General features: G+C 34.0%; 1 protein-coding gene across 6 annotated transcripts in view; it reads right to left on the bottom strand.

Annotated features, from left to right (window-relative positions):
- Positions 1-942: 942 nt before the first annotated feature.
- The window catches only part of LOC115445168 (syntaxin-1A), a 73,472-nt gene continuing 49,919 nt past the window's right edge, over positions 943-24,495 (bottom strand). Inside the window, exons 4-9 of one of the 6 annotated variants that reach the window (XM_037439618.1) lie at positions 19,265-19,339; positions 14,142-14,398; positions 12,818-12,955; positions 12,339-12,449; positions 6,105-6,229; positions 943-4,974 (exon numbers count right to left, since the gene is read on the bottom strand). In XM_037439618.1, the coding sequence (XP_037295515.1) occupies positions 6,146-6,229; positions 12,339-12,449; positions 12,818-12,955; positions 14,142-14,398; positions 19,265-19,339 (665 nt within the window). In that variant the 3' untranslated portion in view covers positions 943-4,974; positions 6,105-6,145. Of the gene's footprint in view, positions 4,975-5,816; positions 5,916-6,104; positions 6,230-9,102; positions 10,202-11,435; positions 11,688-12,338; positions 12,450-12,817; positions 12,956-14,141; positions 14,399-19,264; positions 19,340-24,495 lie in introns of those variants that run through there. The other 5 variants (XM_037439617.1, XM_037439620.1, XM_037439619.1 and 2 more) reach the window with 5 other exon arrangements.

Below are 24,495 nucleotides of genomic sequence, written 5' to 3'. Positions count from 1 at the left end.
AAGCTGATTTTTTTCTGTTGATCATGATACACGGTTGCCTAATTAAATCTGGCCGCAAATAAGGGTTGCCGACTCTTAAAAATGATAAATATTGAAGGTAGAGTGAAAGAGAGCTAGCGCGTTATATTACTAGTCACCTGGCTGCGAAGAGGTGCGGCCAAGTGCGCAACGGCAACCGTGGTTTTTCAGTCTTAATGTGTATTGTCATGAAGTGGACGCTATTTTATTTGAAAAACAAATGAATGAAATGTTTTCCGAAAAATCAATTAACAATAATTAAAAATATTTGCGGCCAAGTTTTAATAGGCAACCTAGTAGATATATATTCTTCTAAGCATAAATATGTGTAAGTATGTAGTTTTTAACATGTACTCGATGAGTGCACTAATTCTGCAATGGGATCTCGTACTATTAGGTATTTTCATAATATCAAAATTAGTAATTACCGTTATTATTCGAAATAGTAAAAGGTAAACCAATATTTTGTCCTTTATTTTTATTTCCTATTATACTAAAGTCATTTCCCGGATTATAAATTCGACAGAAACGACCTACGTATCAGTATAAAAACTGAATAAATTGCATTTATTTCCTTGATGTAGAATAAGTATAATACACCCACATTGTGCTAGCTAGTTATTTTAAGTCTTTATCACTGAGGATGATTTTTTATCTTTTTTCAAAAGGAACTCCAGTTATGCCATCGAAGCAGTTGCGGTGCAGGCGTGTTCTAAACCTTTGAAGAAAACCTTGCGTGAAGGTGGAGACAAGATTTTCTCGTAATTGACATGCAAAGTCCCTTTCCTCCTATTTGGACTCGCTAGTTAGCCTGGTGATAAGATGTTTGTATCCGACCGAACAGCGACAATGGTATATAAAGTGTAAAACCCATCATAGTCGCCGTAAAGATCAGCGGTACTTTTTGAATGCAATAAAACACAATTACAGCAGAAAACACCGTTTATTTTATAATTATGAGAGAATTTCAGATTGATAACCTACGTATAGAATAATATGACTATAAAACCAACCTAACTTCAATTTTACAATGTGTTCAGAATCTCACTGTAATCAATAATATAAGTATATAATAGCATAACAATGGTTGTATGTAATCAGTGTTCCTTTACAAGAAGATTACAAGACAATTTATTATAGAAGGAATACAATTTTTATATAAATTATGAAATATTTATGGGTACAACATCGTTTTATTAGAACGGCACTAAACTATGTATTTCAACATTTTCATCTAAACTAAACAGTAAAAAATAACACGATTTAAAATAAGTTAGAAACTCTAAAGTTTATTCCATATCATTCAACGTCAAGCAACATCAAAGACTCCGAAAGAACAAAGCACAAATTGTGGAAATTTGATAAATTACGAACATTTAACTACAAATCGAAGTCTAGCGACTCTACTCGTAAACAATATGTAAATATAGTGGAACATTAGAGTATCAGTGGGGTTTCACTTGTTAGCATCATTCGTCGACTTCTGTGCTTTACCGTACTGGAAATACAATCAAACTGGAGTGCTTGGGGCTCTATTGTGTGACACTGTAAACTGTTTTAAGTATAATTGCGTCAATCCTAAAGGAGCAACCAGAATTTTATTTTTATTATCCGTTAGCTATTATTATTATTAAACGAGATAGAGCGTGCCGGTATACACTACGCGACATTTTTGAAAGAGCACATTTGTTAATGAAATCTATTTAAAGAATCTAAGATTTAGAATTCAATCGTCAAAACAGTAAAACTGGTGTAAATTATTGTTTCAACTTTAGATCATGGAGATTCTTATAATTACATTTCGATTGTTCGTTGTTCCATAAATTCACCGAGACTATACTCAATTCAATCGTATCTGAGGGGAGATTAAATAGGTAATATAGATACTCTACGCCTGAACTACAAACTTGGATGTCTTTAATTGCTGAATATATATTTTCTTACTTGTAACAACGGTTATACAGAGATTTTTAAATTGAACATTAGGAGAGTTCATAAAACGTCATTCATTCAATATTGAATGAAAAATAGTCGAATAAGCTTAATGAAACAGCATTGCGATTAGTTTTGGATTATTTTTAACACTTACTAGCTATCGTCTGTTTATGTAATAAAACGCTATAAGAATTGACACATAAGTATATAAACTATACTAATTGTGTACTTATACAAAATTTGCAATCCAATCAACAATATGCATACTATTGATTATGAAAATATCTATGTATAATACGATACTATTGAGATCTGCAGACGCGCGTGCGCTTGCGCCGCGTCGCTCGTCTAAAGCGCGCCGACGAGCTCGCAGCGGCCGTCAGCGCCGCTTGAACACGTGAACTTCACTTATATGTACACTATAAACGTAAAATACGATTGCGATACAAGATTGATATTATTTGAACAACAAAGATCTTTAAAAGCTGACTAGAAGTTCGGTTACACCTACTCTAACAACTTATTTTACTTGCGGAGTGCGGTCCGCTGCGTCGCCGAGCGGTGGCACATTCGCGCTCCACGCATACGCATCTCTTGTGCGAAGGTGCTTCCGGTGAGTGACAACACAGAACGACGCAGTAAGCACACCACTGCCGGTCACTACTATTAACGATAAATTGGTGTCAGGTACGCGGCCTCGCCTCGAGAGACCAATTATTATACTTATATTAAACATGAGCCAAGATGCATCTAGCTAGTCAGCGCGATGAGTATGCGCGATGAATGCGCGACTGTTGCAGGCGGATGACACACGGGGAGGACGCAGGCCGCCCGCTCGCGTAACACAAGCGAAATACGGCCGCTGGCGATTGTGAACATGCATGACGATGTGGAAGGTCATAATGAAGCTATCGCGAGAAAAGGTATCACCTAATTTCTCTACTGTTACGAAGGCAACTAGATGAACTCCTACTCTTAGAGATAAAAATCTAATTATACTATAAATTTTTAAAATTAACATTGCTTCATGTTGTTTCATACTCGAGTGCCACCGAGGGAACGAGTAGTTAGTACAACACATACACGAGGAGACTGGGGCACACACCGCGGTCCACGACTCACGAGGGACTGGAGATTTAGTGCCGTTATCCACTCGCGCCTCTGTCCTCGATACCCACTCCTCAACAATATATCGTTGACGACACAATCTCTAAGAATAATTTTAATGTTATTTTCTTATAAGAAAAATGCTAATATATGTTGGTGCTCGAATTTTCACGTGATTTTTCTCTACAATTTAAAATTACAAACTGAAAATACTGTTCTATTCTTATATTGCTGAAGACTCTGTACTTCAAATTTATTAAAAAAGTTAACCTAGCTAAGAGGGCTACATTAAGTATTACTGTACAACGAAGAACATCTTAAAAGGTATCAAATTAAAATTTTAACATTCACGCAATTATTAATCTGATCGAAAAAGCGCCAAATTTTTGTTGTTATGACTCGTTTACACTATTATATTGAAAAGTACTCTTACTATTTAAAAATTACACTCACGATAACAATTTTATCATTATTATTATAAAGTTAACTAAACAACAACTGCATCTACTATCACACATTCGAAAGTTTAACACAATTTTACAATTGTAAATCGAACTTTATTATTGCTTCGGCGACGACACGCCGGCACGATATGCTTCGTGTGGGGCGGTGCGGGGCGGCGGGGGGAAGGGGGAAGGGGCGTCGTCTCACGACCAAACCCGGCCCGAACCGAGGCTGCAGGGGCGAGGCAACTGGACATCCAGCACCGTCAATACTCACCACTGACGTCGACTACACTCAATGAACAAGGAATCCCGTGAATTTAGACTGCTTGAATTTGTGTATATAACGACTTTACGTAGCTGCTAAGCCCAATAAAGGATAATTCCTTTGACGTATGATACCGTACATGGCCTAGTGTTTGGAACGCTCCCACACCACCTCACATCTCTACACTTCATTACATCCACCGAGTACTCCCCGGTCACGGCATACGACTCGAACCGGTATACACCAGCTTATAGTCGGTACAGTCACCCATCTAATTGTGAGGTAGAACCCAATGCCTTCACCATAATTCAAAATACTGTATACAGTTTCACTTCACTGATTGCTACGTCGCCTATAAGGTAGATACAACCAATCCCTCTTACTTATTAACGTTTTTAAAATATGAAATAACACAAGTGTAGGTAGGTTGATAAAATTAAAATTACAAGTTTAAAGCTAAATATATAGAGGAATAATTACAATTTAAACAACGTTAATATGAAAGGGAGAATTGCGTCAAAGTATATTAAATTAAGATAGACTAGAAACTAAAACTGAATACAATAAAGCGCATTGCTTGCGACAATTGCAATCTCTCTGTGCCACCGAGATTTTAGTTTCTAGCCTCAGCCCACTTAATATTAAATATAGCTATAATCACAGATATGGCATCACATCGATTCCATATCATGATGCTAAACAACGATCCTTAGTTAGATGAGACAGGTGATCGTGTTTAGGCATTGCATACACATGTAAGTTAGGAATGATTCAGTGGTTATGAAATATTTATTATTACACAGCTTAAATAGATGTTGCAAATGCATGAAGATACTATTTATAACAAATGATTTAACTAATGTATATAGATTATTGCTCACTATTTCCGTTCGTCTGTTTATTATATATTTCATATAATTCAGTTACGATGTAGCTGACTGCTAAGTAAATAAGACTACATTTCAGCTAATGCTTTGATAATATTGAAATTAACGATATAATTAACAATATTAATATTTAACATTTGCCCGAGAGTATAGATTTCGTATGAGGAATACTTGAGTACAATTTGAACGCTTGAGACAAAGTTCTAAAGATGAGTATAATGTATTGATAGATGATTCGCTCCATTGCTTCATGTCGGTTATCGCCAGGCGGAATGCAGGCACCAAAATATACGCGACTTGTTTCTGCGTGACGGTTCTGCAAATTTCAAACATCTATGAGTTTAAATTGCAAACATAATAATAATTGAACAGAGAAAATGTAACTTAATTTTTTAGCAAATATAATATTAGTAATCGACATTATCAATTTAGTTGCAAAATCTGTTTTTTTATTAAACACTGATTTTTTTGTTTTGCCTGACTAGATTATTGTTAGTGTAAAAAAGTTTTAAAACTGCACATTATTAATATATTCTTAATGTTGTTTTATTCTGTAACTACCTAGATTTATACATTTAAATATAATATAAGACAAAATATGTAATTGTAACCTAAGTTTAAGAAAAGTAATATAATTAAAAAGGTGCAAAATAACGAAAAGTGCAAGGATTATAAAAAAAGTGATAAAATATTATAATTTCCACAGACATTAATTTCTGCATAAGCTACAAATATGTGCGAGATTATATGAAAACGAAAAATAAAATAAATATCTATTGAACAATAAGAATTAAAATGTTTCATTGTTATTGTAAGCAGGCACGATCTACTACAGTATGCAAATGTAGATGTTTTAAAAATGTTATATGTGTATGCGACATGGTATACTGCTATAACTTTTCTTCTAATTTGTAAAAAATGTTCACTTAAGATTTTTAATAAAAAACAATTTTAAACCGCTGCAAAGAAAACAATACATATATCCTGCAATGGGTTCATGCAAATTTATAACCCCAATATTTTTTTTTTAATCTGGGCTTAATAAAGACTCTTTTTTTTATCCGAATCACTAATGAACTCTTGTCTAATGAGCTCGTTCGATGCATACACAATGCTAACTATGGATGCTTACTATGAAGCCCAGTAAGATTGCGCGTCAAACCTGCCCCCATGAACCGTTTAGAAGAAAGTGCTATACACGTAGCCGGTCGCAATGAGTCCGAGCACGAGCAGGCACAGCATTATCATTATCTTCTTCTGCACATTGGACAAACACAACAAGTATTAGTGACTAGAAGTGTCCGGCGGGCGTGTGCGGATCCGGATCCGGCCGCGCGTCACGTGTCCGACACGTGAGCGGCACGTGACCGGCACGTGGCCGGTTCGTGACCGGCCCGTGACCGGCACCGGCTCCGTCGCCGCCCGCCGCGGCGCCGAACCAATTACCTTTGAGCATTTGGCGAACAGACAGCGCGGTCGCGGTCCGCTCACACATTAGTAAAGTAGCTGGACACGTAGCCCACGACGACCAGGCCCAGTATGAGCAGACACACTAGGATCATGATCTTCTTCTGTGGTGGCGAGGTCGAGTGACGACGCGCGTTGGCGAGCATGCAACAGTACGCTATACACATGTCTTCGTGGCCAAGCGCCGCACTTGACTATCGACTTCTTTCACTCTACTCTTTAAATCTTACAATATTATAAATATGAATGATATCAGGTGATTCAGTTCAGGCTTCGTTAAGTACTTAGTGGGTGCGTCATTTGCCATGAATACTTGGGTAAAAAAAAAAATGAAATAAAATAAATAAATGTAATTTTCAAATTATAAACATATTTACAACATGAGTAGATTTTTCATTTACATGAATAATAAAAACAACATTTCAACTGTGCCCTTCGTTGTGAGGGTAACTAAATTACTTACATATTAAAATTTATGAAAATGAAAACATAACTCTCTATTAGAACTTTAACATAATTAAGTAATATGTCATCACTAACTATGATGACGATGGCAATAAATTTATGTCTCACAGTCTTTTTTAAATACATGAGTGCGTAATCTTATGGAACCTAAATATTTTGCAGATATTGTGTGCGTTTAATACATGTTATTTTGAGATATAAATATTTGCACATTGCATAACGTAATTTAATTTAAAGTCAATAATGAATACAATATTTTCTATAATTTTAGTAATATTATGACATCAAGATTTGAAAATGCTTATTTAAATGCAATTATTGTGAACAAGACGTAATGCAGGGCGGAACAGTATTGTGTGACTAGCACTGGATTTGGATATTATTTTAATATACATATATTATAAAATTGTAAAATGATTAAATCAAAATCATTTAATTAGTCAAAAGATAAATCATTTTAGAAGAAATACATACAATAAATAAGTTTCTATGTTGTATTAAATACTGGAAAAAAAGGAATTAACCTTTCTATAAATGTAGTTTCTCAAAAATTCTTTCTTAAATTTCCAAGGACATTCAAATGAGCATTTTGGACAAGTTAACACTGCACTGTTCGCCCCGTTTTTTTTTTAAATCTGGCAACATCGAATTTTCAAGAACCATAAGGTCAACAGTATTTTTTTTTATTTATTATTTGTATACTAAGTAACTCATTCGAACTTTTACGAATACAGATAAATTAAAAAATAAACATAATATGTTTACAGGGTACGCTAAACATTATAGTAATAATAATCAGTTAAATTGTGATATAGTTAAAGTTGTTTTACAACCGTTTTCATTACAAGAAATTAGAATAATTATTTGTAACATGAATAATTTTTACCGACGTGATCTACAGGAGGGTGTAGTTTTGAGATAAAGCATTAATAGCGACAACCTAAATAGCAGTGGTTACAGGAAAATTTTGGGAAAAACTCGTATAGTTTCTACATTGTTAATAATCTGAAGAAACACGATCGATTTGCATATAAAAAGATTTAAAAGATTTAGCATTAACTTGTCCCAAATTTGTAAATACGAGACATTTATTTAAAAAAATGAAGGAGTTTATATGTGAGTTCTTAAGAATGTTTTCCTTTAACTGTAGAAGTAAGTCACTGCCTTTAATGCCTCATCTCAAATATCTACTCTATATAGGAAATATTAAGACATAGTTTTATATCTTCTAGAACCCCACTGTCAACTAACGTTAAAAGCATTTCTTTTTATACAATATTTCAATTATTATAATTATAGATTTCATTTTCAAGTTTCTGCTAAAACATACATTAGAACATTTGATGATGCTTATAATGCAGCTTTAGAGTGTATTTGAAATGGAAAATACAGAAATCAATGAATCATATTAAAAAATATAGTTTAACGTAAGAATTAAACTTACACTAAGAATAAATACTGTTCAAAGAATTATTGTGAAGTAGTTGTATTGAATTACTAAAGATGGTTGCTCATAATCATTAAAAACTAGCTTCCGCCCGCAGCTTCGCCCGCGTGGATTTCGGGTTTCAAAAATGGAGAAGGTGCTCAATTTGTCGGGATGTTTTTTTAATTTATGGTGGTATGCAGGTGGTCCGATTGTCCGGTCAGGGTCTGATGATGGGATCCTGGTGAAATCGAAGGAACTTTTAACCATTAAGGTTGCACACGAAATGACGGAAGCTTAAAAATGGAGTAACTTCTCCCGTTTTCCCAACATTTTCCATCACTGCTATGCTCCTATTAATTGTAGCGTGATGAAAAGTATACTATAACCAGCTCAGGAGTATGAAAAATAATTGTACCAAGTTAAGTTAAAATCCGTCGAGTAGTTTTTGTTTCTATAACGGTTATACAGACAGACAAAAATTTTACTAATTGCATTTTTGGCATCAGTATCGATCCCTAATCACCCCCAGTTATTTTGGAAATATATTTTATGTACAGAATTGACCTCTCTACAGATTTATTATAAGTATAGATATGCAAAAGTAGCTCAAAAATTGTCCATAACGAAAACATGCATTTTAAAGTAAAACAAAAGAAATAATATCGTGAAGCCAACCAAATAATAACTAATGATATATAAAATTTTGTGACTGTTCAATTTAGTCGGGTCCGCGATATCACTTTTGTTGAGTTTCAGAACGCGACATTACATTATTATATTCTGTGCTCCAACGCACACTGCTTTGATGTTAGGAACACACCTACATTGCTTAGACAACAGTGAACTTTATACAATAGCAATAAAGCTCAAATTGACTCTACGTATTAGTTAGAAAACGTTTGTATGGGAAATAGAAAAATGCTGTTTTGAGGATTTTCCCGGCAATTATTCGAATTTTTCTCACCTTTTAAATCTTCCCTAGACCTCCACGAATAATTCAAGACCAAGATAAGATAAATCCGTTCAGCCGTTCTCGAGTTTTAGCGAGACTAACGAACAGCAATTCATTTTTATATATATAGATATAATCTAATTCCACAGAAAATAATAAAAAAAATAGCTTCAAAGCCTTGTTTTGTTCATTCATTATAATTTTATTTTTATTATGAGCAACTGCCTCTTAAAGTAATAATGACTAAGTAACAGCTCTTAGTTAAAGACGACTTAATTATCATATGTATTAAGACAGCAATGTATGATAATGGCGAAAGGTGAACTCATCCGAAAGGGAACGCAATATATAGCTACTAATATGTATAAATGCAGTTTGCATGCTGTTCTGATGATAATTAGATTCTACATAAAGGAAATCCGGCAGGAATCGCGTTAGACCTTTCGCCACTGTGTGAATGAAATTTATATTCAATTGATAGATACAGAAGAGTTTTATATAACTTGAATTTCAATCATATTTAAATATTTTAATTACACATTCAATAAGGTATTATTTACACAGATTTTGGTTTTTTATATCTGGTAACACCAGCGAAGCTAAACTTTATAATTAAATAACTTATGTACCTAACCTAAAGCACAATCTATGTTATTGCACTTTTCACATATTGTCTTCAAACTCTACCATAGAGGTATAGAAATAGACTTGTATATGAAACGGGAGACAACATTTATATAAAGTAATATTTGTGCTACAAGGTATCACGAGGTCCGTAATACTTGCTTGACATATTTCTCTCTAGGACTAGTCTGTTTGTCCGTCTGGCTTCGGTCTGTAGTGCCACCTCAACCCTAGGATAAACATGTCATACAAGTTGGTCTTTGTGTTGCATTGTATCATCATGTATTATGTACCGTGATTGGAATACTTACATATGCCACATAATGTTAGATCGAGGACAATTATCATGTATATTTGGCGCATTATGTGAACGCAAGCGAATACATTAAGATACATAATATTAAAAACGTAGTGTATACAAACGAATATCAATGTTGGATGCTTGTGAGAAACCAACTGAATTCATGTGTCCGTATCATCGGTGAGGGCTGACTGTGTGACGTCACTAGCCGGCGACGCCCGCGCCGCTTAGCTCAGCATGATTGCGAGAACTATTATTAATATTATCAGCGTAACAGACAGGCATATTATGATGAAGATTTTTTTCTGCAATGACAAAAGAAAAACAAACACAAAATAAAATATTTGCCGTAAATGAATATTTGCTATTGGTCACAAGCGGTTATATGATGTTAAAAAAAATATGGACTATATTTTGTCATTGCCTGATTTTTAAAGGCAAATTTGAATTTCAAATATTATAAGTGTTAAAAATTTGCAATTGTTTTTTTCTATAACTATATAAACATGCTTCTTTGAGTTGAGAAAAATATTGTTCTGACAAAACTGTATTGTGAGAAATTTTATTTAATATATTCTTGCTTTCAATACGTAGTAATGTAGTACAGTTTAATTAACAATTTTACAATAAGCTGTCTTGCCATCACCATGCCATCACAATCAGCGTCTAAACATCGAGTGCGAAAAGCACAGAAATGCTAACGAACGTATGCATAATGTGATTTTACGTTTCGTTCTATTATTATATTGAATTTTTGACTTAGACGATTTTTGGAATGTCGAAATTTGGACAAATTCCTTTACAAAATATAATAATGAACGAAACTAGCGAAATAGTGGAAATAACGTATTCTGATCAAGGAAAATATAATATAGAAGATACAATCGATTTTGTATATAAAATGGAATTTTGTAACTTCATGGCTTATAAATATAGTCAGAGAGCCCTATTCCGTCTACGTGGGAAAATCCGCCTTTTTGGAATGACAGCTGTTCTAATTGAAAGACGGCTCTCATAGCTATATAGATATTTCAGAGATTTTCCACTCTCATCTATATGGCTATCAAAGCTGTCCTCTCATTAGAACGATTGTAATTGCAAAAAGACGGAAGCCCCCGTAGACAGAATATGGCCCCTTGACTACACTGTCAGAGAAATGTAAGCAAGAGTTCGTTGATCAGCATACAATAATGTGCAAGTAAAGCTTATGTGACAATCAATACTGCCTCGTAGAGGAGTCATAAAATTATCACCTACATTCGAATACGTATTTTGTTACCTTAAAATAACATTCATAATTAACATTTTCGTTCCGGCATTTAATCCATGCAACGTGCACATAAAAGAATGTATGCGAAGAAATCAGTGCAAAATTATTTTGAAGAATCCAAAAGAACATTACGAGCCCTCGTGGGAACTCGATGTCGTTTAAGAGTATAGTGATAGAGATTATTATATTGTCGAGTGGGACTGTGACGCCTCATCCCCGTGTTAAGTTTGTTACATTGGATAGTAATTGTATTGGTCTGGCGGCGTTACCTTTCGCGCTTTGATCATGTATTGGCGTGCTTTACTGATCTCTTGGCGGCCGGTGTCGACGTAGTCGGTGGTTTGCGTGACGTGGTACTCGATGCGGTCGACGAGCTCGCCCTGCTCGGCTAAGGGCAACGCTGGGAGGGACGAGGACCGCGAGTGGACCAGACCAGTGCTTACGCCCGATTGGTTCATACGTATATTTGATACAATAACACCCCACAGCAATATATGTTACAGGAACCGACGATATAGAGGCTGAAGTGGAAGGTTAGATTGTTACGAGGATGTTGAGAACACGAAAACCGCAAAATAAAATAGCCACAAGAAATTTCCTAATCATTACATAAAAATAAACAGCAAACCGACACACGTGATTAACATATAGTGTTATTACAATTAGTACATAACTCATCAATATGTATATATAATATATATATGTATACGTAATACATAATACAACAAGAATTTGTTACAAAATACATGTTACAACATATGAAAACCAATGTTATATGCGTTAGTAACAAAAAGGCAAATTACGCACACACCAATGAAGTCATAAATTAGTGAAACACACAATCAAAACGTTAGGTTCAGAAGCCCATTGTAACCCAGTGTTATTTTGAGCATTATCAACAGTAAGAACACAACAGTCAAAGCGTATTTGTGTGAGTACATACAGGGAGTAAAACGAAAACAAAACATAGTGTGAACCAATCACCGGATAATCGACATGAACAAATGCATAATTTTATCGAACCAAATCATTCACAACATAATGTGACACGGGCGGGCAACGGAACGGACACGGAGTAGGGACAGGTCGAGGGGGGCGGCGGGACGGGACGGGGACAAACAAAAAAAACACTGATTAATAATGAATGAATCGACATCGGAATGACCACTCACCCGTCGAGCTTTGCTCTGATATTTTAGGGCCTTCTTCGTGTCTTGTGTGGCGGTTTGGACATAGTCCACAGCGTGTTCTACATGATATTCAATGCGGTCGATCATTTCACCCTGTATCCATAGGGAGAGATTTAGTGATTCACTACTTATATGCGTGCACTTACTCTTCTGAACTGTTTTGCACGCCCTTTGATACATCAATACTACATGCCCTTTGAATTATTTTTACCATCAGCGGAAACTCTTAGCTATAACAGCTTTACCATAGGCAGCTAGTTCATGGGTTTTTGGTACTTCCATCAGTTCATGAGCTATTAGAGCCGGCAATCAACTGAGCACACTATTACGTAGTAGGAGACTTTTTTGCACATAATTGAACCCACATTTGCGTACAAAAAAATCCACCACGTAGTATGCTCAAATTTTTCCAGCTCTGATATATATGTATATATGTTGTTAGTAATATAATGTGTGTTGACCTGGCTCTCGACGAGCATCGCCATGTCCATGAACATGTCGTGCAGCTCGCGGATGGATGTCTCCAGTTTGATGATGTCGGCGTGTCGCGCCTCGATGTCGGCTAGCGTCTGCTTCGCTTGCTGCGTCTCCATTATTATCTGTAATCATTGCATATCCGTATATTAATACGTGAAGGGTGTATTCTACAGCTGCTTTTTTAGTTTAGTTGTAAAGAGGGAAATGTTATTCGAGTAATTTTAAACGTCATATATATGTAATTAAGTGCAAGATTATTCTATAGAAATAGTTTTGATCATTGAAATTATTTTAATCACTTTCATGTTCACGAATTAAATTTTTTGGTCTTCTTTGTCAGGGATATAACATTTTAATTGGTACAATTACAACCACCAAAGCTTGTCAACTTCTCCAGGTCGCGAGTACTATGGCTCGCACTTGACCGGTTTTTTAATAACTATAAAACAAAAGAAAACATATTTCATTATTTTAACGAGACCCACGTTTATCGTTACAACAATGGAGCATTTAGTCAAGACCTTGTAATTACTCGGTTGTTAAAATATATTATAGATAAACAATTTATAGTTTATTACAATATAACAGTATTATCTCTACAACGTGACACTATTGTGTAATTAATTAAATAAATAGTTAATTTGTATTTATGTATTCCATTCCGAAAATTCCGACCCAGGGCTCGAACCCGAGACCCCGACACTGCAGTCGTGCGCAACACAACTACGAGACAGTCATTATTACACTTATCTTTACCATTCACTTCAATGAAACATACACATTTTTCCAGATATATTAATCGTATACTATTTGAAAATAGTGTTCACTGTTTACAGAGCCGTTTTAATTAACGGCTCAATACCGTAAGCAAAGCTTTGTATACAGCCAGCGGGAATGTAAATGACATGTATGCGTCGCTAACTATCTAGTTGACGCAGGAAGGTTCTTGTAATATGCAAGAGTTAATTTATAGCAAAAACATATCTGCTAACTAACGGTACTATATTACCTCTCGGGGTTCGTAATTAAGCAAAAACGTATAATAGGACGTCTGCCGGATGAGTGAACTGACCTCGTTGAGAAATTCTTATATAAAAAATAATGTGATGATTTTATATTAGTGACATTAAGGGATAAGCGTATTTTTTTTAACACTAATATTGAATGCAGATAATCGTATTCGAAAGATACACCACGTAGTAAAAAGATGACACACGTTAAAACGACCTGCAATTTCAGCTGAATAGAACTTCAGCTTCAATGCATTTAAGGTTGCTTTTCAATTGCTATAATAAAAGACCCACTGACCCCTTGAGTGAATACAGCGGAGTTGCCCTGTTCGAGCATCTCCTCGAGCTCGTCGTCGGTGGTGGCGCGGCCCGTGATCTCGAGCTGCCGCTGTATCCTGCTTTTGCACCGGTCCCTGTAGTCGGTCTGCGTGCGGTTGTACTCTGTCATCACCTCGACGAACTTGCGCGACAGCGTCGAGTGCTGTGTCTTTCTTATCCTCAAATCGGCTGACGATTTGTTAGAATGCTCCTCTTGTTCGATGTTCTGCTCTATGTCTGTGAATTTATTATTATTTTATTAATAAACACCATCACAGATGAACAATAGGGTATTTGATTATGTTTGATTTTGTGCATTTTTTAATATGTAACAGAAATTAGTATAAAAAAAGAAATCCTATGAAGACAGCATTAAAATTCGATAAGAAATGAGACAGTAATTTAAATTTCAAATAATGCTACGTGCAGGAGTGGGCGTGGAGTGGGCACATCACTCTATCTCTTTCTTTCGCACGGATCGTAATGCCTGCGGACGTCACATGCAAGTATTTCGTTTCTGTTTTTTCACACTAACGTTTAAGGTTTAAGAATCATTTATTTCTCATAAGATTATAAATTAATCACTTATTGAGAAAACTACTTAACATAGTTATTCTATACAGGCGAGCATTTTATAAAGATATACTATTGCAATGACAAGTAAATTATTAATAACAATGATAACTAAATTTACAAATAACAATTTCATAGACATGAATATACATTTTGTTAAATCAACATCAAAAATTATTCATAACACCCATCAATATAAATACACTTCAAATACAATTACAAACAGCAGAATCACATTTTGTGCAAGTCTAATAGTGTTTTGGTGGGTAATTTTGTGTAGGGTTACCCACCCGAAGCAGCGCGGCGGCAAAATTCCAATAACTCGGAATAACAATCTACATCGTAACTGGGCCAGTTAGACGAAACAATTAGTCAGTTAATTACTGATTATACTTCTAAAGTAAAATTATAACTACTGTATTTGTATATATTTTTTTTTTAGTTTAACTGTATAACATGTGTTTAATTTAGGTTTAAAACGTGACGCCTTAGGGCTTTTTTAAAAGAAGCCGTAAATCGTATTTCCATTATGTCTTTTGGCAATTTATTATATAATTTCGCTCCCTCAAACAAAATACTCTTGCCATAGTGAGTCCTGGGTGTACGAAGAACAATATTGTTGGTTTGCCTTGTTTTAATTTTTGTATATCCGTTCTTCTTGTGAATGTGATGCGACAATGAAGATCATTTGTTAATATTTTTCTTACTAATATTTATAGTAAGTGCTATATATGTGATTTTGTTTTAGGTTCAATAATTTAGTCTCTTTGTAAATTAAGTTGATACGTGTAAAGTATTTGTATCTGAACAGATTTTTTATTAATTTGTTTTGGGCTGTTTGTACGGTACTTAAATTTGTTTTATGGGCAGAACCCCATATTTCTGGAAGATAGTCGAGATTCGGTTTTATTAAGGAATTGTGTATAGTGTATCGTGTTTTTAAAAGAATGCAGTGGATTATATTTTTGAGTGCACCAGTGAGAGAAATAAGTTTCGACCGATTTTTTTCTAGTTTGGACTTCCATGTCAGTTTGCTATCTAATATCAAGCCGACGTATTTTTCATTTTCTGAAGTATCTAGTTTCACACCATTGATAGTCAGTGGTGGGTGTTCATTTATTCTCTTATTTAATGCCGAAAAGACCAGATACTTTGTTTTAGATTCGTTTATAGTAAGTTACGTAGAAACCAGTTTTGAACTGTGTTTAAATCGGCTTGTGCTTGTTGTACTAAAGTGTCTATGTTTGGACCAAAGTAAAATAGGCATGTGTCATCTGCATAAAGTGTTAGGTTTCCCTTTAATTCTATCTCATCCAAGTTATTGATGTAAGCTAAAAACAAAATTGGCCCTAGGATCGATCCTTGTGGGACGCCACACGTTATTAATTTGGTGTTGCTTTTATACTGTACAATTTGGTACCGATTATCCAGATATGATCTAAACATAGCCAAAGCATTGCCTTTTATCCCTGCATGTTTATGAAGTTTTTCAATTAGTATTTTGTGGCTAACGGTATCAAAGGTCTTTTTCAGGTCAATGAAAATACCCAATACAATATCTTTTTTGTCGATAGCGACCTTAATGTCAGTTATCAGATCGATTGTAAGAGATAATGTAATTAGATTTGGGTCTGAAACCGTACTGGCATTTGCTAAGAAAATGTATAGAATCTAAATGTTCAGATAGTCTCTTATGTATCACTTTTTCAAAAATCTTTGAAATAACCGGGAGTACTGAAATAGGTCTATAATTATTAGGGTCTTGTTTGTCGCCACATTTGTATATCGGGCTAACTTTTGCTATCTTGAGAGAGTTAGGAAACACCCCTTCTGCTAAACACTTGTTAATACATCTACTCAGGAGTTTCGATATAATATTATTTATACTTTTAAGTATTTTAGCAATTATGCCATCTACACCTGAACTAGTGTTAGATTTAAGATTTTTAATTATTTTATGGATTTCTTATTCAGATGTCATCCTTAGTTTTGTAAGTTCACTGGTATTTTTATGTTGCATATTATTTATAACATGGTGTTTTTGTGATATTTCATTAGCTAATTGAGCACCAACGGTAGCAAAGAAATCGTTGAAATATTCACATATTATGTACTCCTTAGTAACTAGTTCCGTACCAATTTTTAATTTAGGTACTGTATTTTGTTCTCTAATTTTGTTATTACTAAGTTCATTTATTAAGTTCCAGATTTTAATAGGTTTTACCATTACAATTTCTAAAGGCGACGTGGTAATATTCAGATTTTGCTGTTTGTATATATTTAAATGTTTTGCTTCTTAGTTCCTTTAATTTTAGCTTTATTACTGCGTTTACCAGATCACTTATAGATTTCTTCCACGTTGCATTCCTATTTTCAATTGCATTTATAATGTCACTGTTAATCCAGTCTTTCTTGGGTAAGTTTAAGATTTTTGTTCTATTGGATTTCTTGTGTTGTATTGTTCTTATTAACAGTTTTTCAAGAGTATTGTAATCACTATCAAAATTCGTAAACGAATCAGCAATAGACTTATGCAGGTTTTCATAGTTTACTTTCACATAATCAACTTTTCGGACAGGAATTGGATGGATTCTGTGTTTCTCAAAGTATATTTGTTTATGATCAGATATTGATGTTTCTAGTATAGTCAGATGGAAAGGATGATTTTGAAGATTAGTGACTATGTGATCCAGAATAGTATTTGTATCTGCTGTTTCTCTTGTACAATGTTGTTTATCTATTTTGTTCAATATATAATATCCATTTTGACGAAGAGTATTCTTATATTGTGCTATTTTTTTCTTCTTTTCTAACAGGTTCAGATTAAAGTCACCAAGTTTATATATAACACAGACATCCAGAAAAAATTTTCTTTACATGTACCCAAAGGTAATGATTATCATCTTTACAGTGATCTTCTACTAAGCTGTGCTTGATGTCGTTATGTATATAAATGGAAACGCGTACCCCCGACTTTTTGTTCTATAATTAAAATAGTGTGTATAATTTGGTATATGTAGTTTAAGGCTTCACGTTCCGATTTTATCCATGTTTCAGTTATTACTCCAATATGAATTTTGTATATAGCATGTAATGCACATTTCAGCTCATCCAACTTACCCCTTTTTAACGAGACTTCTTTTGTTTGTATACAAGATGCACAAGGACTTTTTATTTCTATGGATAGCTTTATAACTCCTTACCACTTGTTACGTTATAGGTTCATTACGGTAATTTAATTTGCTAGTTTTTATTAGTTTTTTGGCTTTGATTCTAATATATTCGGTAATCCGTTTATGTATTTTATAATAATATACATTATTTTTACGAGACTTAAGTTCCTCTTGGATCAATTTTAAGTATTTTTGTTGCTGTTCTGTACTGTCCGAGTAAATTTATATATTATTCAAGTTATATCTGATATCTTACGTAAGATATTTTTACACTCTTTTGACTTGCAAATATAGCCTTAATAGGTCTAGGTTTTCCCAATTGATGTCTACCTTTTCGTTTACAAAATTCAGGTGGGGGGCTGTTCGTATCAACAAGTTTGATGATTTTAATCGTTTCTTCAGTGTCGTATTTTTTCTTTCCTCCGTGTTAGTGGACTTTATTTCAGGTATACCAGTTACTATGAGGTTCTTTTCTTTTATAGCTCGTTCTTGTACTTCAGCCATAATACTTTCGTAATGTGCTACGATTTTATCACATGTTTTTCTTTCCAATTCTTTAAATCCTTTGATATCATTCTCTAAGGAGCTGATCTTCATTTCCGCTTCAGTATATTTTGTTTTTAGTTCAGATATTTCCAATTTAAGATTGCTCTGTTCTAGTAATATATTATCCGTTTTAAGTTTAATACTTTGTACTTGCTGTTTGATGGTAGTTGTATTATCTGATATTTTCGTTATATTGCTGTTTTGTGTTGTTGTAAAGTCTTGGAGAATAGATAAAACTTCCTTCCTGAAACCCTCAAAATCCATTTTCATGCTCCGATCATCTTCTGGCTGCTTTCGTTTTCAAAATGTTATTCGCGGTGTGTAGGACTCTTTTGGAAAACTGGGTTGTGTTTCCGAAGTTCCACTCGGTGTTTTAGGTGGGCTACATTGTAAACTCATTTTTTTAAATTTAATCTTTGGTTAGATTGTTAATGTCACCAGTCTGAAATATTCGTTGTGGTAAGAGTGAGATAGCCTGTTTGAATCTGTTGTAACTACTCCTACGATGCCATCCCCACGCCGTGCGGACAGTTGTTTGCAACCGAGAATCTTCGCTATTGTTGTTAGCTTTAGGTTGGTTTCGAATTAGCACTAATTTAATTTATTTGCAAGAAAATTGCGCACACGTCTACTTCGTACGCTCGCCACGGACGAACTCGCCTCTACTACGCAATTTCAATGGCCTATAGCTTGTAGATATTGCATCAGATTTCAATAATTTTTCTGTTTTAGAATTTATACGACGTACATATTTTATAAAAGTTAGAAAAAAACTCAAACACCCCATTCAGCTGATATAACGTTAACTTACGTTTTAATTTTCCTCTAACTTTGTTGGCAGTTTTCTTGACATCAGCCATGAGATCTTCTAGTTCATGCTTTGTTTCTGAAAATAGACAAATACATTGAGCGTTTTATGATACACATCTAATCACGTACATCCATCAAACAACAATAGAGCTAAGTACAGAGATCGTTTCATCTTAATTGTATTGCGAGGAGCAGGCTGAAATAATTACCACTATTACAACAATCGACCAAGACTTTGTCAGTACAAAAGCGGGAGTAAAAGTTACGCAATTACGTTACGAGTTGGCGTCTTTCTCACTTCTCTCAGTAGTGTACATGACCGAAACTTACTCGGCGACAAGTAATCGCCCTAATGAAGGCACCGAATGTTTCCTTGTTATATCGCTCTTCGTAATGCAATTACAACGTACGAAATATAATGTGATTAAAATCGGTTATTTCTAAAATGTAAGAGATGTTAAGGAACCGAAATAAATACATTAAAATAAATTACACACATTAATTTTAATATATTTGCTGCTCCATGAATTTGCTAGACATCTCTTATAGGTATGCATATTATGTATAGCTGGATTAAACTTAATTGTAAAAAGCTTTGAAAAAAAACTTTCTTAGTTCAAACAGCTAGACAGAAATGGTATCAGTCTTACAGAAAACAGACAAAGTAACGACTTTATAGTTGTATTTACTGCGGTCAGAGCAGCTAGAAGATGGCGCATTTCAATGCTAGTTTTTTTTTTTAGATAATAAAAAAAAGATAAACTAATTTATCATCGTTTAAATAGCTTATCCGCTTTCGTTTCCTTTATTTGTATCTATATTATTAACAATCTCTTATAAGAATCGTTCAAAATCTATAGTTCCTATAAAATATTCAATCACTTCCGTAGTATCAAATAAGTTGAAAATAGCCGACGTGAGTTTTGATCGACAACGGCACGAGATGAAAAGAAAATCATCTCGTTGCACAAATCTCCACGGCTTTGCCGATAAGTGCGGCCTCTCGCGGCGGACTCAAGAGCACGTCTCATAAAAGATTCGCGAACTTATCCATGTTCGAAAGTAACCCATGATTGTGTTGACTCCTTAACACGGGAGAGCTTTTATAAATATTCCGTTTTACTTTCACTTGTGATCGTGTATGTATTTGTGAATTCGAATAATTTTTTGACCAACCGTACATTTTTTATACAATAGACAATGACTTACTTGTCTGATTAGCACCTATTTATGAACAGTTGTTAAGTACTACCCAGAAACACAAAAAAAAACAAAAAAAGAACTTAACTGCTCCGATTATCCTTACACATTGTCACTCATGTTATTAATGTATGATCATAGATTACCTATTACTGATTACATTTGTATCTATCAATAATTAAATTTTTCATTAACAATACAAGAAAGTCAATTATCAATTTGAATAGTGGCTTAAACTTATCACAATCTTTATGAAAAAAGTGATTTACAGTTTTATTCGATAAACTAATCACGTTTTTCTATTTAAAAAATACAAAGCTGTGTCACGCAATATTTCGCTTAAGATAGGCGGTTTTAAAGCTTCAGTTGACTTGGTCACTGAAGTCACTCGCAACAAGTAAACCGTTTTAAGCCTTCATAAATAAATACCATGGAGATATCGCTTTGTTTCACAATGTCCAAGTAAATGTGTTACCGTAAAATATTATACCTACAGCTGACTCCTAACCAAGTAAGATGGTACTCAATTATAATATAAATAATAATTGATTATTCAATTGATTACCATTTATTTCAGAGCACAATTGGCAATGTCATTTTTGTATTTGATCATCCAATATTACATTTGACAAGTGTAAAGCGTTTACTGATACCTCGTAAAATAGGTGGTAACTAAAACCTGCCACATGAAGCCACGTTTTTATCAAAAACACTAGATGACAAAAATAAGGTATTGCCGGTGTTCGTTACACCATTTCCAGCTATGTTCCATAATTGTTCGGGAGAACAGTTTACCGACAATAATGCCGGTGAACTAAAGCCCAACTATTCGCTGGCTATTTTGTACGCTTTCAATACACATCAGTGGAATCCGTGCGATCGAGTCCAGTTTGATTCGCTACAGATTTGCATAACTTATTGGTCGTGTCTGCAGCCAAACACGCGCTTAAATTGACGATGAACATCCATATGTTCACTTATTGAGTTTGCTGTGGACAGTCGACACATTTTTATTTTCTGTACGGTTATCTGTTTTATAACCATAAAATAAGTCCCTTTTAAATTATACTAATATTGTTTTTTGATTAAATCATTGTTATAACAAATACAGGGCGGATATACAGCATCGAACAATAATTGAATTGTTGAAAAATGAGCTTCGATAAACACAAAACCGCATAGTGGTAAGAATTTCCCTATAATAGTATGCATAAATATTTATTATTTAATGTAAAGTTTATGATATATAGTAATTAATTATGTAACATTTTACATTTGTTTCGCTTAGCAAAACAGCAAAAACAAATATATTTCTGTAAATTTTCCTCAACTTCATAGCTCACCCTGGCCTGTACTAGATGTGAGCACTTCAGGGTACACGCGTAAATTCTTAGTTCTAAAGCCCCTTATGTCGTGTGTTGCGTGCGTAGCTAGAGCACACTCCCAACACAGTTGTTTCGAAGGACATTCCCCGGGGCGATATTATCCCCATAAAGTTCCAACATTTGAGAGTTAACATACGCTTGGTCGACTCAGTTTGTGCCATTAATGCGTGGTTTTGAGTATTCTTAAGGAACGATTAACAGTACGTGAAAATCACACGTATTACATTTTATATGCAGATATAAAACCGTGCGAAATCGAGTATCAAGACGAGGAACCAAGTATGTTATTTGCAGAATTTAGTGTTCTTTTAGTACCTTGTTTATCGTGAGCTTCGTTTGTGAAAAATAAAAATAAATTTCATACAACAGCAAACCCTCGGGTACCTGCGAGCACAGGATGTTACATTTTTGTAACAAGATATTTTATAATACGTTGTAAAAAAACAATAATTTTGTGTATAAAATTAACTGTAACCTATATCTAGAAAGTGTATCGTGAATGTTTGGTTTAATAACATTTTATACCTTAATAAGTAGCCACACAACTAAAATTAAGGGTTGAATAAATTTACATAGGGCCGGCTGATTATGAAACTTTATTAGGTCGTACAGAGGCGAAGTTAAATAATAATAATACAATGTGAGGGATACGCAGGATTTTAACTATTATCGTAGGGTTTTAGAAATTCATTTTTTTTTAATACTGAGCATATTTTGTACAAAGCTAATTGATTACGTACCTCCTTTTACGTAATAGACAAAAATATTATTGCGTACTTTTAGGTGCATGATATATCAAAAATGTAAGTCTCGCTTTAAATCACAAAATCTTAAAACCATAATCCTCAATCAACTGAGGAACTGACCGTGACAGAATATTTCAAAGATAAAGTTTTATCGTTAAAATCGTTAAATATTCAATAAGGGATTTTATAATTCAAAGAAAATTGTTCAGGAATAATTAATCAAAATTTTGTATAGTCGCTGAGAGAAAAGAAATCCAATATCCTGAATCGTTTCAACTTGATCCATTCTGTTTGATTATTTACAAGAAAAACGCTATATCAGTTTCGTCGAAATTTATAAAAATATGTCTGGAATAAACAAGATATTTTTAGCATAGGATAATATAATTCACCTGTTTTAAGAAAAGGTTTTAACTTAAATAGAAATACGCAAAAAATAAGTAGAATGTTATAGTAATCTTTATTAATAATATTTTTATATGTATCATGACAATCATTCATCAAGGATAACTACTAATAAAAAACACCCTTTGTAAATAGCAATCTTATTAACAGCCTAATTCAAATCAAAAGTGTGGCATAACATGCACATATGCGTTTTCCTATGAAAGTTTAACAAGAACGAGTGAACGAATAGAAAGCAGGACTATCGATATTCGATAGAGAACGTCACGAAAAAGCAACTTCAACGTTACATACTCGTAGCCAATCATCTTTCACTGTCCGTCGAGTCGAATCGATTCATTGAACACGATTCATTCATGACTATGAAAATACTATCATCTATTCGATAGCTGAAAGTTATGAAAGTTCCATTAATATTTAAATTTCTGTAGAAGTTACTGATATTGTTAGCTGTAGATAGTTCTTACAAATTATGACTGAAGTGTGCATATAATTTTTTTTTTTACGAATCAAACTTGTTCTTTTATTGTAATATCATCACCATCCCTTTGTAACAACATTCTGCTACTAGAAGCGGATTGTAGATACGACTCTACTAATGTAATGCTTAGGCTTTTCATCAATCACGCTAGCTGTTGACACATGTACCAACATGTCAGTAATTTGGTTTCTTTTTGTTTTTAACATAGCATAAAGATAACTTGGAAAAGGGTGAAGTTATATATTGGAGGCTGGATAATGAATTGAAGTTCTAACTTCTCCCGGCATTCTATTCCAGTCCAATATAGATTAAGGTGGCCTTTATAATAGTTTTTGAAATACTCTGTATTAAAATCTGAAAGACCTCTACATGGACACAGATAATTTCTAATATAAAATTAATATTAAAGATAACACAATACTCTTCTTTACAAAGAATTATAGGTACAATTATTTCAAGTACAAGATTTTTATATAATAAAATGTTTTTGTTTCATCATGACATACAAATTAACTACAAACGCTAAGAATTATGGCTCTTTAAGATACATCTCATGCTTGTGCAATTTACATTTCCAAGTCTATATAATTTCACAAACGACGAACAAAACCCAAAGCAAACGTCCCATTGTCATCGCGTCCAAAAATAAAACGCACAAGCCCTCTCCCGGGAGAAAGTAAAATCTGATGTTTATTTTTCAAGTCACGTACGAATTTTCACTAATACAATCTAATCCATACGCGATACAAGTATAAAAATATTTTAAGAAAATATAGGGCGGATTAATACAAAAAGAAATGATGTACTATGACTATAAGGGCACAAAGCCGAGCAGTTGTTTAACTTAATAAAGTGTTATCACGAGTTGGTACGCTATTAACGACCGAAACGATGGCTTATTCGAAGCTATTTGGGTCGGGTCGACCGCTAATCGAGACCATTCGTGACGTCGCTGCTCACTAAATACACTTTTGTATGTACTTCAACATGTCTGAGGGCTCAAGGTATTAGATTA

This window comes from Manduca sexta, chromosome 17 (genome assembly GCF_014839805.1).
Source record: "Manduca sexta isolate Smith_Timp_Sample1 chromosome 17, JHU_Msex_v1.0, whole genome shotgun sequence".
In the NCBI taxonomy this organism is placed as follows: Eukaryota; Metazoa; Arthropoda; class Insecta; order Lepidoptera; family Sphingidae; genus Manduca; species Manduca sexta.
Note: the sequence above shows the minus strand (reverse complement) of the source record. Positions and strands in the feature narration are given on the sequence as shown.